The sequence below is a fragment of the Onychostoma macrolepis genome, chromosome 16, assembly GCF_012432095.1.
Source record: "Onychostoma macrolepis isolate SWU-2019 chromosome 16, ASM1243209v1, whole genome shotgun sequence".
Classification (NCBI taxonomy): Eukaryota; Metazoa; Chordata; class Actinopteri; order Cypriniformes; family Cyprinidae; genus Onychostoma; species Onychostoma macrolepis.
The window spans coordinates 33,526,760-33,539,573 of NC_081170.1; the positions used below are offsets into that span (position 1 = coordinate 33,526,760).

Sequence of the window (12,814 nt, forward strand, 5' to 3'; positions counted from 1 at the left end):
TTACACTTCAGGAAGCCACCGTGTTGACACCTACTGACCTGAAGCCCACACTACCTAGACTTATAATATATTATACAATAGTGTAAGATAAAACACATTCACACATTGTGCGTATTGAGAATCAAAGCACCAGAGTGGGGACTAGGATCCTTTCACTTTTAAGTCTTCCAGGGTAACGTTTTCATTTCCCCTACGAAGCGAGACTTATAGTTTCGTTACATAATGATAAGATTAAACTCTCAATTTTCAGTTAAAGGCATTTCATTATTGAATTCAGAGATGTCATTGTCTAGCTCAGTTTAGTTTAAATAGTATCTGTGCAACCAAATCGACGATAATCGCTAGAAATTAAGTGTCCCCAACTGAGCAAGCCAGAGGCGACAGCGGCAAGGAACCAAAACTCCCTCTGTGACAGAATGGAGAAAAAAACCTTGGGAGAAACCAGGCTCAGTCGGGGGTCAGTTCTCCTCTGGCCAGACGAAACCCGCAGTTCAATTCCAACCGCAGCCATGTCAGATTGTGTAAAGGGCTTATCTGATTCCCGTGGTCTTGTCCCGATGGAGCATTTTAATTTATAATTTAATGTATTTTTTATATTTGTGTTTTATTCATTATTTGAAGTTTTTCATTTATATGATTTATTCATTTGCTATAATTGTAATGTATAGTTTAATGCATTTATTGTTTATCGGTGTATTTTTATAATATATATTTGTAACAATAACAAGAATCATTATTAATAACTCAGCACCAATAATAACTGATTAAAAACTGAGCAGCAAATCAGCATATTAGAATGATTTCTGAAGGATCATGTGACACTGAATACTGGAATAATGAAGCTGAAAATTCAGCTTTGATCACAGGAAAAAATTACATTTTAACATATATTCACACAGAAAACAGTTATTTAACATTTTAATATTTTAGAATATTACTGTTCTTTCTGTATTTTTGAACAAAAAAAAGCAGTGAGCATATAAGACTATATATTCGACTTGTCTGAATCAAAAACAAATGCAATTTATCAAACTAAAACACAAGCGCACAATCACTTGTCACTTAAATAATTTATTTACCACTAGAGCACCACAACAGTAATGTGTTACAATACATCATAGTGGGTCAACAATATCAACATCATCATCATCATAGACAACAATAACAATAAACAGCTCTAGTGTGACAATGCTGGTGTCTTCTTCCACTTCCTGTGTCTGCAGGAAGTCCACTGGCATTCTTGCCCTAATACAAATAAAATAAGTGTCACCTAAAAATCACGAATGGACGTTGCTCTTTTAATCTGATCTGCCACCAGTTTCTCTCTAACACTGGTTAAGATAAGGACTAGTTAAAAGGGGAACCTCCACCTGGAAGCCACTCACATCATCTGCTCATGTTATGTGGGTGAAGCCATTACTACGAATAAAAACCAACAAACAAAAGTTACAAATAAAAAATGTAGCAATAAAATAGTCAGTGCAATTCTTCGTAACAAAGGATCACTTTCTCTGAGAGAAAACAAAATCACAAATTCAGGAAGACACTTTGAGATGTGTAGAAAACATTTCTCCATGATAAGTGTTGTGGACGTCAGCGTCCGCGGCGGCTGCAGTGCATTCGTCAAGCTGGCTTCAGCACAACATGTTCAAAGGATGTTACCGTCTCTCACTTACACATCCATTATACGTCTGTTCACATTCTTCAAATCCTTTCATCAAAATCTCTGACTTTACCAAAGCAACTCACTCTTCTCACATCAATAGCTACGTTTACATGCACCCAAATGATCCGTTTAGAATTGGATCAATGGCTCAATCGGACTGAAAAGCCTTCATGTAAACGATTCCAAATACAATTCAAATCGAATTTAAAGGGGTGATTTACGTGCTTCTTTTTTTTCCTGTTGATTTGATTATTTCAGGTTTACAAGCCTTAAACAATCCAATCAACAGGAAAAAAATTAAGCATGACTATTTTCTCGGACAGATTCGAAAATACGCAAACATAAGTACTCGTATGCATCAGTGATAGTTTTATGTCATGCAAACGTGTGTATGTTTATTTACATGTTCTGTCTTACAAACTGGTAAGAAAAAAAAAAATATATATATTTTTAGATATGTCCAGTTCTGAATGTGGCAACTGGGAACTGCGCATGTGCAAAATTTTTGTTCGCAATTCATGTAATGCACGTGTAAACAAATAAGTTAGTGTAAACGGAGCTTTGAGAATCTGATTCGGACTGGATTCATTCTGATTAGTGCATGTAAACACACCTATTGCAAATGACCTGCCCTCGCCTCAGTCTCTGTACCAGTCTGATGACATCACTTCCTTTCAACACTGTCGAGTTGGTGACATCACAGCTTCACCTGCTCTAATAAGGGACCATAGGGTGAATTCAAGAAGTTGCCAATTTTGCATGCTGTACCCCGCATGTTTTTTACTAACCACCCGTATTCCAGTTTAACCAGGCACAACATGCCCTGGTATAGCTCTGTGCGGTGACTATCTAAAAGTCACGGTCATTCTTTTCAGAAACGCCTGCTTTTATGCAAATTTGTGGCTGTTTGCAGCTGTTTTAATTTGTGAATTGTTTTCAAACCATGCAAACAGTGCAAACACTATTTTTAGGTGGCATAGTTACATGTACTTAACCCTACAGTAAGCACATGCAGTTAATTAATATTACTCGGTACATATTTGTGTAATTACACTGTAACAGCGTCACCTTAAAATACAGTAAAGACTGTCCTCTGCCAATCCTAAAGGAACTAACTTTCAGGCTTGTGTTATAGGCACCATTTCTGCCTGGGACTTTTTTTGCAGGTATTGTTGTGATCTTTACAAATGATTTGTGTCAAGAATAAGAGCTAGCTAGACATAAATTTGTAGACAAACATTTTTAAACTTCAGAATAAGGCGTTTAACGTTCTTCCACATATATGAACATAATCATAAACACGTCTTGCTTTGCAAGCTCAGTTTCACACGCTGTTAAGTTCTGAAACACAACTTAAATATCATAGCATACTTTTCTCTTCCAGGTCAATTACTGTCATGGCAGAGCAACAGTTTGAAGAGAATCTTTCTGAGCATGTTTATATCCAGCTATCTGCATAATAAAGCATTTGGATTAATGGTGCAGACATTTGATGGAAACTCTGTTTGTTTCTGCCACAGTGATACAAAAATGCAATGGTTTTGCTTTGCAGCATTTGCGTGTGCAGTTGCGTATTTGTGTAGAGAATGTTTCTGTTTGCAATGGAACAAAACGTCTTTGGCTGCTTGGAACAACATGACTTATTGGTCTTGGCCTTTTTTTACACCATGTAAGGTGGCTTAAACTATGTCTTTCTGAGGCTTGCATTAACTTTCTGGAATATTTCATCTTTCTGTCGCCAACCCCTATGCAAAAACGCTTCATTTGCTCCAAACTCGAAGTTCATTTGCGACAACTGCGCAGTTTGTGGCAACTGTTCGCCAGAGGTTTTCAGCTCTTCACCAGTATTGGTGAACAATATCATGGGTTTTATATATTACCAAACAAACAGTATCCGTATTATTGAGGGAAACAAAATCAACAACAACAAAAAAAAACAACAACACAAAAAAAAAACAGAAGTGTTGGTTTGAAATAAATGGAACAAGGGATTTTCTCTTCCGCTTGCTTCACATATAGACACCTATCACGTACTTCCAGTGTTTGCCAAACTCACATCCATAGAGTGACGAGCGGGTGATGTGACACATGCCAACAGGGCCGTTTCCAGCAGTTTGTAGGAATTACTCTGTTGTACCTCGACACCCTGCCCAGCACGTGTGTGATTGGGTTTTAAATTACTGTGTGTTTGTTTGAGTGAATGCGTGTTCTCGGAAACGGAGCTGATCGGTTCCTAGCTGCACTTGCAGGACTTGACAATCATGTTGGAGAGCTGCTCTATTTTGGGGGTTTTTCCGATGTAGTAAAGGATTGTGAGGGGTTCCAGGTCCTGAGACACACAGCAAGGAGATGCGGATGCTTCTGGATTGATGGTGTTATAGAGGCCAAGGATCTGAAACGGAACATGAAATGCAGTTATTGAAACCATATGTAATTCATTGCTTGACAAATTTAGAACAAATCAGCACCTAGAAGCATTCTATCTAGAATTATATTAATTCCTCCCAAAATAAAAACTAATGATAAATGATAACTGAATGTTTTGTCTTACGTTGCTGTGCTGGGTGTCTGCGCTCCACAGATACGGACAGGCTCCCGCACAGAAGTTGGCGTTATAACCTTTGGGTTCGTGGATCCACCTCCAGCCCAGATCCTTCTTGAAGTCAATGTAGAGAGAGCGTAAACAGCAGTTGTCCTGCACATTCCTGTGGGATGATGGGAAACAAACACAGCTGATGTATGTTCAACACGATGGAGAAGTTTGACACGCAACTTTCTTTGTTGGCACACTTTCAAACTACAGTATATGCACAAAAATATTAATACTCTCATAATTGATAATCTATATTTTGAGGATTAAAATGAGAAAAATCCTGTTTCGACCTAAGAAATAACTGCAGTAGCACTATGCAAGTATTCCCATGAGCACACAGATAAAATGGTAACATTTAAATTAACTGTTAAAATACTATTTAACATCACTGAACTGGTCTACAATATATGCATTCATTTATACCAACAAAACTCTTTTTCTCTAGAACTAGCTGTTTAAGGTAAGTTCCCACTTTTTACAGTAGTTTTCTACCATTAAATCCCTAATGTTATATGCTAAATGTGCAGCATTCAGAATAGAGTTGGCAAGAAATGCCTTCAAATTTCATTTCAATTCTTGAACTTGAAAATAAATTGGAATTAGATAAAAATCATACAACTGCTCTCTCTCTCAATACAGCGTTTGACTTTTCAGCATGAATTACCTATAAATGTGTGAACGTGAAGTATTACGGGGACATTAGATATTGTTAATCAATGTTTGAAATGTCAACTGTAAAAAAATATATATATATAATATTTTATAAATATATAATTTAATACAATACGAGCTGTTAATTTGTTTACAGTATTGAAATTAGTTAATTGGTTAAAAGTTATAAATGAAAAGGAATAATTTAGTCTGAATTAACTTGCAAAATGTATATTGGATTAATGTAATTTCTCTGTGGCTAATTCATTTCTAATTCATGGCTAAAATGAATTTAAGCATTCATATGCATTTATGCACTACACAGATTTTTGAACAGTCAAATGCTCTCTAGAATGAAAATATCCCTCCCTCTATTATAATATATCTTGCATCTGAATAGAATGTAGCAAATCATGGCTCACAGCTGTGATGTGGTTAATGTCTATTAACAAAAAAACAAAAGGGATGAGTCCTTCGAGACGTCCCGCCCAAACCTTCTATTCCTATAGGAAATTTGTCAACACAGGAAAGAAAATGGTTCTTTCAAGTGATTTCTTATAATCCTGAATTCTGGCCAACACTTCTAATCAGATCAGTCCACTCTTCACTGAACTCATTCTCAATGTCAATTTTTCTTTTTACGATTTGGAGACAAATGTCTGCTAGTTTCTCAGCTTGTTAATACTGGATGCTATGATGGAAGTTGATATGTCAGGAAATATAAAATTAACAGCACATTGGTATAATGTGAGTGAAAACGTGATCGTGACAGCAATAGGCTGGACGAGCAAGAATACAGATGACTTTTATTAAAAGACAGTCGAGCCACTTTTAGCTTTAATCCAACAGTGAAAAGTTTTCCAGTTCATTGATTAAGTCGAGTCTGGATTGATAGGTGGTCCGGTCCGCTTTGATACACAGCCCGCCGATTGCATAATCCTGGACTGAAGTCTGGCTGTTTTTAACTAATGACAGATGAGTATATCTATAGACCCCAGAAGCACTGTGCTGTGTTAAACTCTTCCGCTGCGGTTCAGATGCAGACTGTGAGGAGGTGGTACCTGGAGCAGAAGGCCGCGTCCAGAGCGCGTTTCTGTCTGTGGCTCTTGTGCTGCGACTCCAGTCGGTATGACGGGAGCAGCATCAGCAGCAGGTGCGGAGACTGACCGCTGTGACGCCGCTTTTTAAACATCTTCAGATCCCCTCCATGCACAAAGCTGTCATCTATACCTGTGAACCGCGCAGAAACCAGACAATGGGTTAGACTGTTTGCGTCAGCAAGCTAAGACATTCCTGTATCTCAAACAGTAGAGCAGTACAGCAAGTTTTGGCGTATGTTTTACAAGAAACTACTATTTCAGTCTTTATACTTGTTTAATTCAATGCGTTACTTTTTTAATTTCTTTGTAATTATTTGTGAAATTGACTAGCAATTTCTAAATGAAAAGAGTTTCTAAAACAATTTTATTTTATTTTATTCAGTGTGGGCTCAATTTATAGGGAATGCATGAACTAATTACTTGTTTACACTGAAAAAAAAAATTAAATGACCATGACGGTTTTTTAAAGGGCTTTTTTATTTATTTATTTTTTTTTTTTAAATCAAGGTATTCAGGTATTTTTTTGATTAATATTAAAACAAAATTTAAGGTTTAAATCTAAACCATAAATATAATTTGAAATCTAAATTCTGTTAAAAACAGAAATTTTGTTACCCAACTTACATTAGTTCATTTTAGATGATATTAATAATCACAAAGAGGTTCATTAAAACCACTAAACCTTTCATTAATCTGTGAACCTGTAACTTTTAGGATTAATTAAATATTGGGTTACACTTTATTTTAAGGTGTCCTTGTTACAGTGCAATTATACATTTAAGTACTGAATAATATTAATTAACTGCATGTACTTACTACAGTATATGGTTAGGGTTACTTGCATGTAATTATGCATAATTTATTGTTATTAAAATAGTAAGTACATGTAACGTGCAACAATGACCTTAAAGTGTTACCAAATATTGTTTGGAAAAAAAAACATTATTATTATTATTATTATTATTATTATTATTATAGGATCAGCTCAAGGATAAGCATCAACATGTGTCCATCAAACTTCTTCAGTTAAAAGCAGGATGTGACTAGAAGCTGTAATCTAGACAAAGGGTGGAGACGTTCAAATATAAGCTAGTTTTCATTTGTTTAACATTTTTTGGTTACTACATAATTCCCATTCCTCCATTTGTGTTGTTTCATAGTTTTGATGACTTTATTATTATTGTAAAACGTGACAAATAGGCCTCATCTAGAATGAGTAGGTGTGTCCAGACTTTGGCCTGCTCGTGTGCTTTTAAGTGCACTTTGTTTTAAATTGATTTGCTGCAATTCATGCCTTAATCAGATCCAATCCTTTATGGAAAAAAGTAAATATATATATAAATCAAATCTGATGGACTCTAGGAAGAATCAAAATCATTGATTTCCATTTTTCTCTTTTCCTCCAACACACACACACACTCACACACATACACAGAAACAGCCCTCACTCACAAACTAACAGACTCACACCCCCACCCAAAGCCACCTGCAAAGCGCGCCTCCAGCTCCTCGCTCTTGTTGGGGATGATGTAATTATTTGACGGCACAAATGTGCAGCAGGGACAGTGCAGACTGATCTTGAATCCATTGTTTCTGTCTGGTGGGAGAGAAAAACAGTGAGAAACACACACATGCACAGCAAGGTCAGATAATCTACAGCAGATAAATGAGCTCATCTCTGGATCTGGCCCCTGATGCAGATCTAGCCCACTCCCATCATCCCTCAGGAGTCACACAAAGCGTCACTGCTGTCTCTCAGCTCCAGCATTCATCACAGCCACTCCAGTAATACTGAAGATCTGCTGCTTCAGCCTGAGCTCTATCGCTCTCCTGCGTAATGTGATGGAGAGCCGCTGGGCTCGCGCTGTTATGAGCTCATGGACGCTGACCTTCATCATTACTACTGCTATTCTTGTGCACTTTGAAAAGCCATGGTGAAAACTCACTCAACGCTACATGCACGAAGGATTTGAACTGAGAATACAGAAATGGCTAAATCCATTACATTTACAGTACTGCGCAGATGCTTCACAACAACTTTTGTTTTAAGATTATTATTTATATCTTTTGCTTTATTTTGTCAGTTGGAAATACTGATTGTAGGTTTTAGGTTTCCAAATACACTTTGAATGAATATACTTTGTCAAGTTTCCTAAGTGAATATAATTAAATGTGAACTGAATGTAATATTTTTGGACTTAATTGCAGTTAAATGAAAAAGAAAAAAGTATTATAGTTTATTTAAATTAAACGTAATTAGTCGAACTTAAGGGTGATTTTTAAGTAGAACTTAAGTATATCTTTATATAAAGTTTTTTAATTACTTCATTGTAAAAAAACGATTTTCATGATTTATCACACCTTTTTTAAGATAATTAATATTGTTCAGATAACATAACACTTTGAGTTTAAGTCAGTCTCTTTGTATTAACTTAACTTATTGGTTACTTACCTTTTTTAAGTTAAACCAACTATATATATATATATATTTTTTTTTTTTTTCAGTGTTCTGTTTTCTATTGAAAGCACAAGCGTGTTTGTTAAACTAAAATACACTTTGATGCAAGATACTATTATACTTTTTAAATATTTTGAACTAGATTTTATTATTTATATTTTCTGCTTTCATGTTACTTTTAAATATATTTTTAAAGGTATGTTTTGTAATTTTGGTGTGTGTACTGCCATTTTTAAATTAGTTTTGTTGTTTTCAAATATGTCTATGTAGTTTTTATAATTTTTAACTTCAGTACATCAAGTTAAATTAAATGAAAATGATAAATGTTGCCTTGGAAACTAGACGAAAGAAACATTCATTTAACATTTACTTTATTTCAAGCAACACATTTTTTTGTTGTTTTTTAATGATTTTAGTTTTAGTTAACTCTGTTTTAATTTAAAATTTAATTTAATTTAAAATGTAATTTCTATTGAGAATTGTATTTGAATAATCTGTAATCACACATTTGTAACAGATGCAATCTAGTACATTTAAAATATGAACTTAATTAAATGCAATATCAAATAATATTTAGTTTCATTAATATTATATTAACTTAAAAATATACTTTAAATATTCGGAATACACTACAAGTGCACATTTAATACAATTAAGCACACTTCTTTTACACACTTCCATGAGTACATGGTGACTCAGCAATATTTTTGGTCCGTAAAAGAAAGACTGTAAATTTTAAAATCAGCTAAAAGTAATGTTTTCGTCAATGTTAGTCCTAAAAGGCATTAGTCTTCCGTTTTGGTTTCTTGAAGTTGATTTTAGTTGGATTTTCCAACAGGACTTTACCTCTGTGCAGCAGCCACTCGCTGACGGCCTCCGTCACGTCGAACGACAGCCACTCGCCCTCCGTGCGGGTGCGCACCACCTTGCTGTCAATGTAGCGCTGAGTGGGAGACGTGAGGTCCTTGTGACCTAAAATCTACAGAAACAGGACAGGCATCAGCACGGGTCAAGCACAGACCGCAAACGTGCCCGTCTAGAGCGGCACCCTGTCCAGCGCCTCAGCAGCGGCTCCCTTCCTCCCATTGGAAGCTCCCTGATTGATTAGCCAGGTCTGGGAAATGCTTGGAGAGGCTGCGGTGGCGGAAACAGATGCTGGACAGGGTGCACTGTTATTCCTCTGTTTACGTTGGACAGCACAGCTCTTAATGCGTAAAACACTGCTTCAGCTGCAGCGCTGCAACGGCTCAGCTTCCCTCCATCAGGCCGCGGAGGTGAATGTGGGATGGGGAGGCTCAGACGGAGGCCAAAATGGAGATTGTTAATTGTATGGTTGTTAGGCTAGAGCTACAGGGGTCTGCTGTCGATTTTGGGCCAGTTTGGAGTCTAGTTACACAACTGCTGATACGGAGACAAATCTCCTCGCTGAACGGCAGTAACGCTTGATTGGTTTAACAGAAGGGATATGAGGGATCTACTTATTAAAATACACTTCTGTAAGATTTTGTTGAAAGAAATTAATACTTGAGTTCATCTAGGATGCATTAAATTGATCAAAAGTGACTGTAAAGACATTTATAATGTTACAAAAGATGAACTTTCTATTCATCAAACAATCCTGAAAATTAAAATGTGTTACGGATTTCACAAAAAAAATATTCAGCAGCACAACTGTTTCCAACATTGATAATAATCAGAAATGTTTCACGAGCAGCAAATCAGCATATTAGAATGATTTCTGAAGATCATGTGACACTGAAGACTGGAGTAATGATGCTGAAAATTCAGCTTTGATCACAGGAATATATTTCATTTTACAGTATACATTCACATGCAAATTGTTATTTTGAATTGTAATATTTCAATATTTTTTATTATTTATTTATTTTTTTTTTACAGTGCTTACTGTCATTTTGATCAAATAAATGCAGAATTTGTAACCAGAATATACTTTAAAAAAATCTTTCTGGCCCCAAACTTTTGAACGGTCGTGTTCATTAAAAAAGCTACTTATACAATGAATTAGAAACTCTCTTCTGTGATGAATGAACATGCTTTTCATTCCTGAATTAATATTGATTTTGAATTTTTTTGAGGACATAAGTCAAGAATGTCAACCTCATTAAAAGGAAACCTTACTTATTAGTTAATCATATTCTTGTATTGTATTTCTTTTTAAAAAAAGGGGGAAATATTTATTTAAAATAATTTAATAATTTAGGAATTAATTATTCCTGATAATTGGGAAGAAAAAAAAATCATTTCTGAATTATTACTGATTTTGATATCTTTATGAAGAAATTGTAATACTTTGTCATTTACTTTTTATATTATGGCTTAGAAAAAAATATCCATGAATTAATAATAATAAATCATAACCATAACCACCTCTTCTGTGATGAACATTTTTAATTTCTGAATCAATATTGATTTTGAACTTTTGAGGACATAAATAAAAAATGCCAACCTCATTAGAAGCAGTTTTGTTTAAATATCAAAAAACATTTGAAAAACTTTTGTCCTCCAAATAAAAGTCATGTGGTCAATAAAAATGATTCATGATATTTGGGGAAAAAAAAGTTTGGCCTTCTATTTTGGTCTTGCGGTTTGACAGCTTAAATAAAGTACATGCTTTACAGTGAAATTGCATATTGTATTGTTCTTTCTAATCTTTCAGTTTGAGCTGTTTCATCATTTTTTATACACCAAATATCAAACAGACACTGCTTAGTTCATTCCTGAAGTGAACTTTTGCCAGTATGGTGATTAGATTCACTATTTTTGACTCCCTTCTTTAATTAGCCAATGTAATACCTATATTAAATGTGTTATATTGCACTATATTGTCAGAACTGAAGTTCACTTTAATTATAACGACTGTATGATCCTGACCAGCTACAACAGGATCTTTAACATGAGTAATACAAATGGAAGCGGATCAACCTCTCCCTTCCCTGCAAGCTCCTTTTAAACCCTCCCTAAGACATTCACCATCTCTGTGTTAGTGGGCCAGTGTTTACTGCACCTGTCATGACGGACCTGACACATGAACAGAGAGGAGGGGAGCGAGGTTAAACGGAGAGGCAGGTGGGAGGCGGGGAGCGCGGACCTCGACAACGCTGGGATTTTATTTAGCCCTCGAGACCCTCCGAACTCTAAATCACCAAACAGCATTCCACACTCACGTCTCTCCACACACACATAAAACCCCGCTGATCGATGGGCCGGAGCCCTACAGCACCCTTAAGATAAATAAACGAACATACGAGGACAGAGGAGGAGGAGGAGGAGAGAGGTTAAAAAGTGCATGTGTGGGCGCTTTCACACCGCGTACACAAGCCTGTTTGACGTCACTGTTTGCTTCGTTTGCTTGCTGTGAAAACGGTTTTCTGAACTTGAGTGTGTTTCAGCGAACCACAAGTGAGTAAGTGGCTTGAGTTACTTTACTGCTTCTGGGTTACTTTACCAGTGCAATCTGGTATTGCATTTATAGCTCAGAAGATTAAACCCCTGTATTGTGTTCCAATCATTGTGACCTAGAGAGGATTTAGTTTTTCTTGAAAATGCCAGGTAATGTTATCGCACAGGGCTAAAACTTACTGACTTTCCTCACGGGCAGAGATGGGCAGATTACTAACAAACTGTAGTCAGTTACTGATAACAGATTACAAGATGAAAACTGTAGTTAGTAACGTACTAACTAGGTTACTCATTTTAGGTAATGGACATGAGATGCAAATTAGCACCTGCTATAATCTCTATGTGCAGTGCATTTTTTTCCAGTCATTGACTGGAATCATGTTTATTGTATTGTCCCTATCCAAATAAATGTATAAATAAATAAATACTCTGACTACTTTTTAGATTATTTTTAGACTACTTTTATTGAACCTGTTTTAAGCTTACCATTAAATATGGTACATATTGATATGTACTATATTTAAAGCAAATAAAAATAATATATATATTAGTGCTGTCAAAAGATTAATCGCATCCAAAATAAAAGTTTTGTTTACATAATATATGTATATATGTGTGTGTGTGTACTGTGTATATTTATTATGTATATATAAAGACTAGTGGTGGGCATAGATTAATTTTTTTAATCTAGATTAATCTCACTGTAATCTTGGAATTAATCTAGATTAATCTAGATTAAAATGGCTCATTTGAATTCTGCCAAATAGATCAGAATAAATTCACTACTAGTAGTAAACAAATAGCAGTCATCAAGAAGCAAACATGGTAATTGTGGTGTCTTGATAATTAATAGGCTAATTAATTAAATTAAATTATGTAATTTAAAATGACATAACTTAGCCTACCTAAAAGGCTTTTTGGGGGGC

General features: G+C 35.5%; 1 protein-coding gene across 1 annotated transcript in view; it reads right to left on the minus strand.

Annotated features, from left to right (window-relative positions):
* Positions 1–981: 981 nt before the first annotated feature.
* Positions 982–12,814, minus strand: part of tgfb2 (transforming growth factor, beta 2) — a 41,302-nt gene continuing 29,469 nt past the window's right edge. The window contains exons 3-7 of the mRNA XM_058747411.1: positions 9,315–9,447; positions 7,497–7,607; positions 5,972–6,140; positions 4,218–4,371; positions 982–4,058 (exon numbers count right to left, since the gene is read on the minus strand). Coding sequence (XP_058603394.1) covers positions 3,900–4,058; positions 4,218–4,371; positions 5,972–6,140; positions 7,497–7,607; positions 9,315–9,447 — 726 coding nt within the window. The 3' untranslated portion in view covers positions 982–3,899. The remainder of the gene's footprint in view (positions 4,059–4,217; positions 4,372–5,971; positions 6,141–7,496; positions 7,608–9,314; positions 9,448–12,814) is intronic.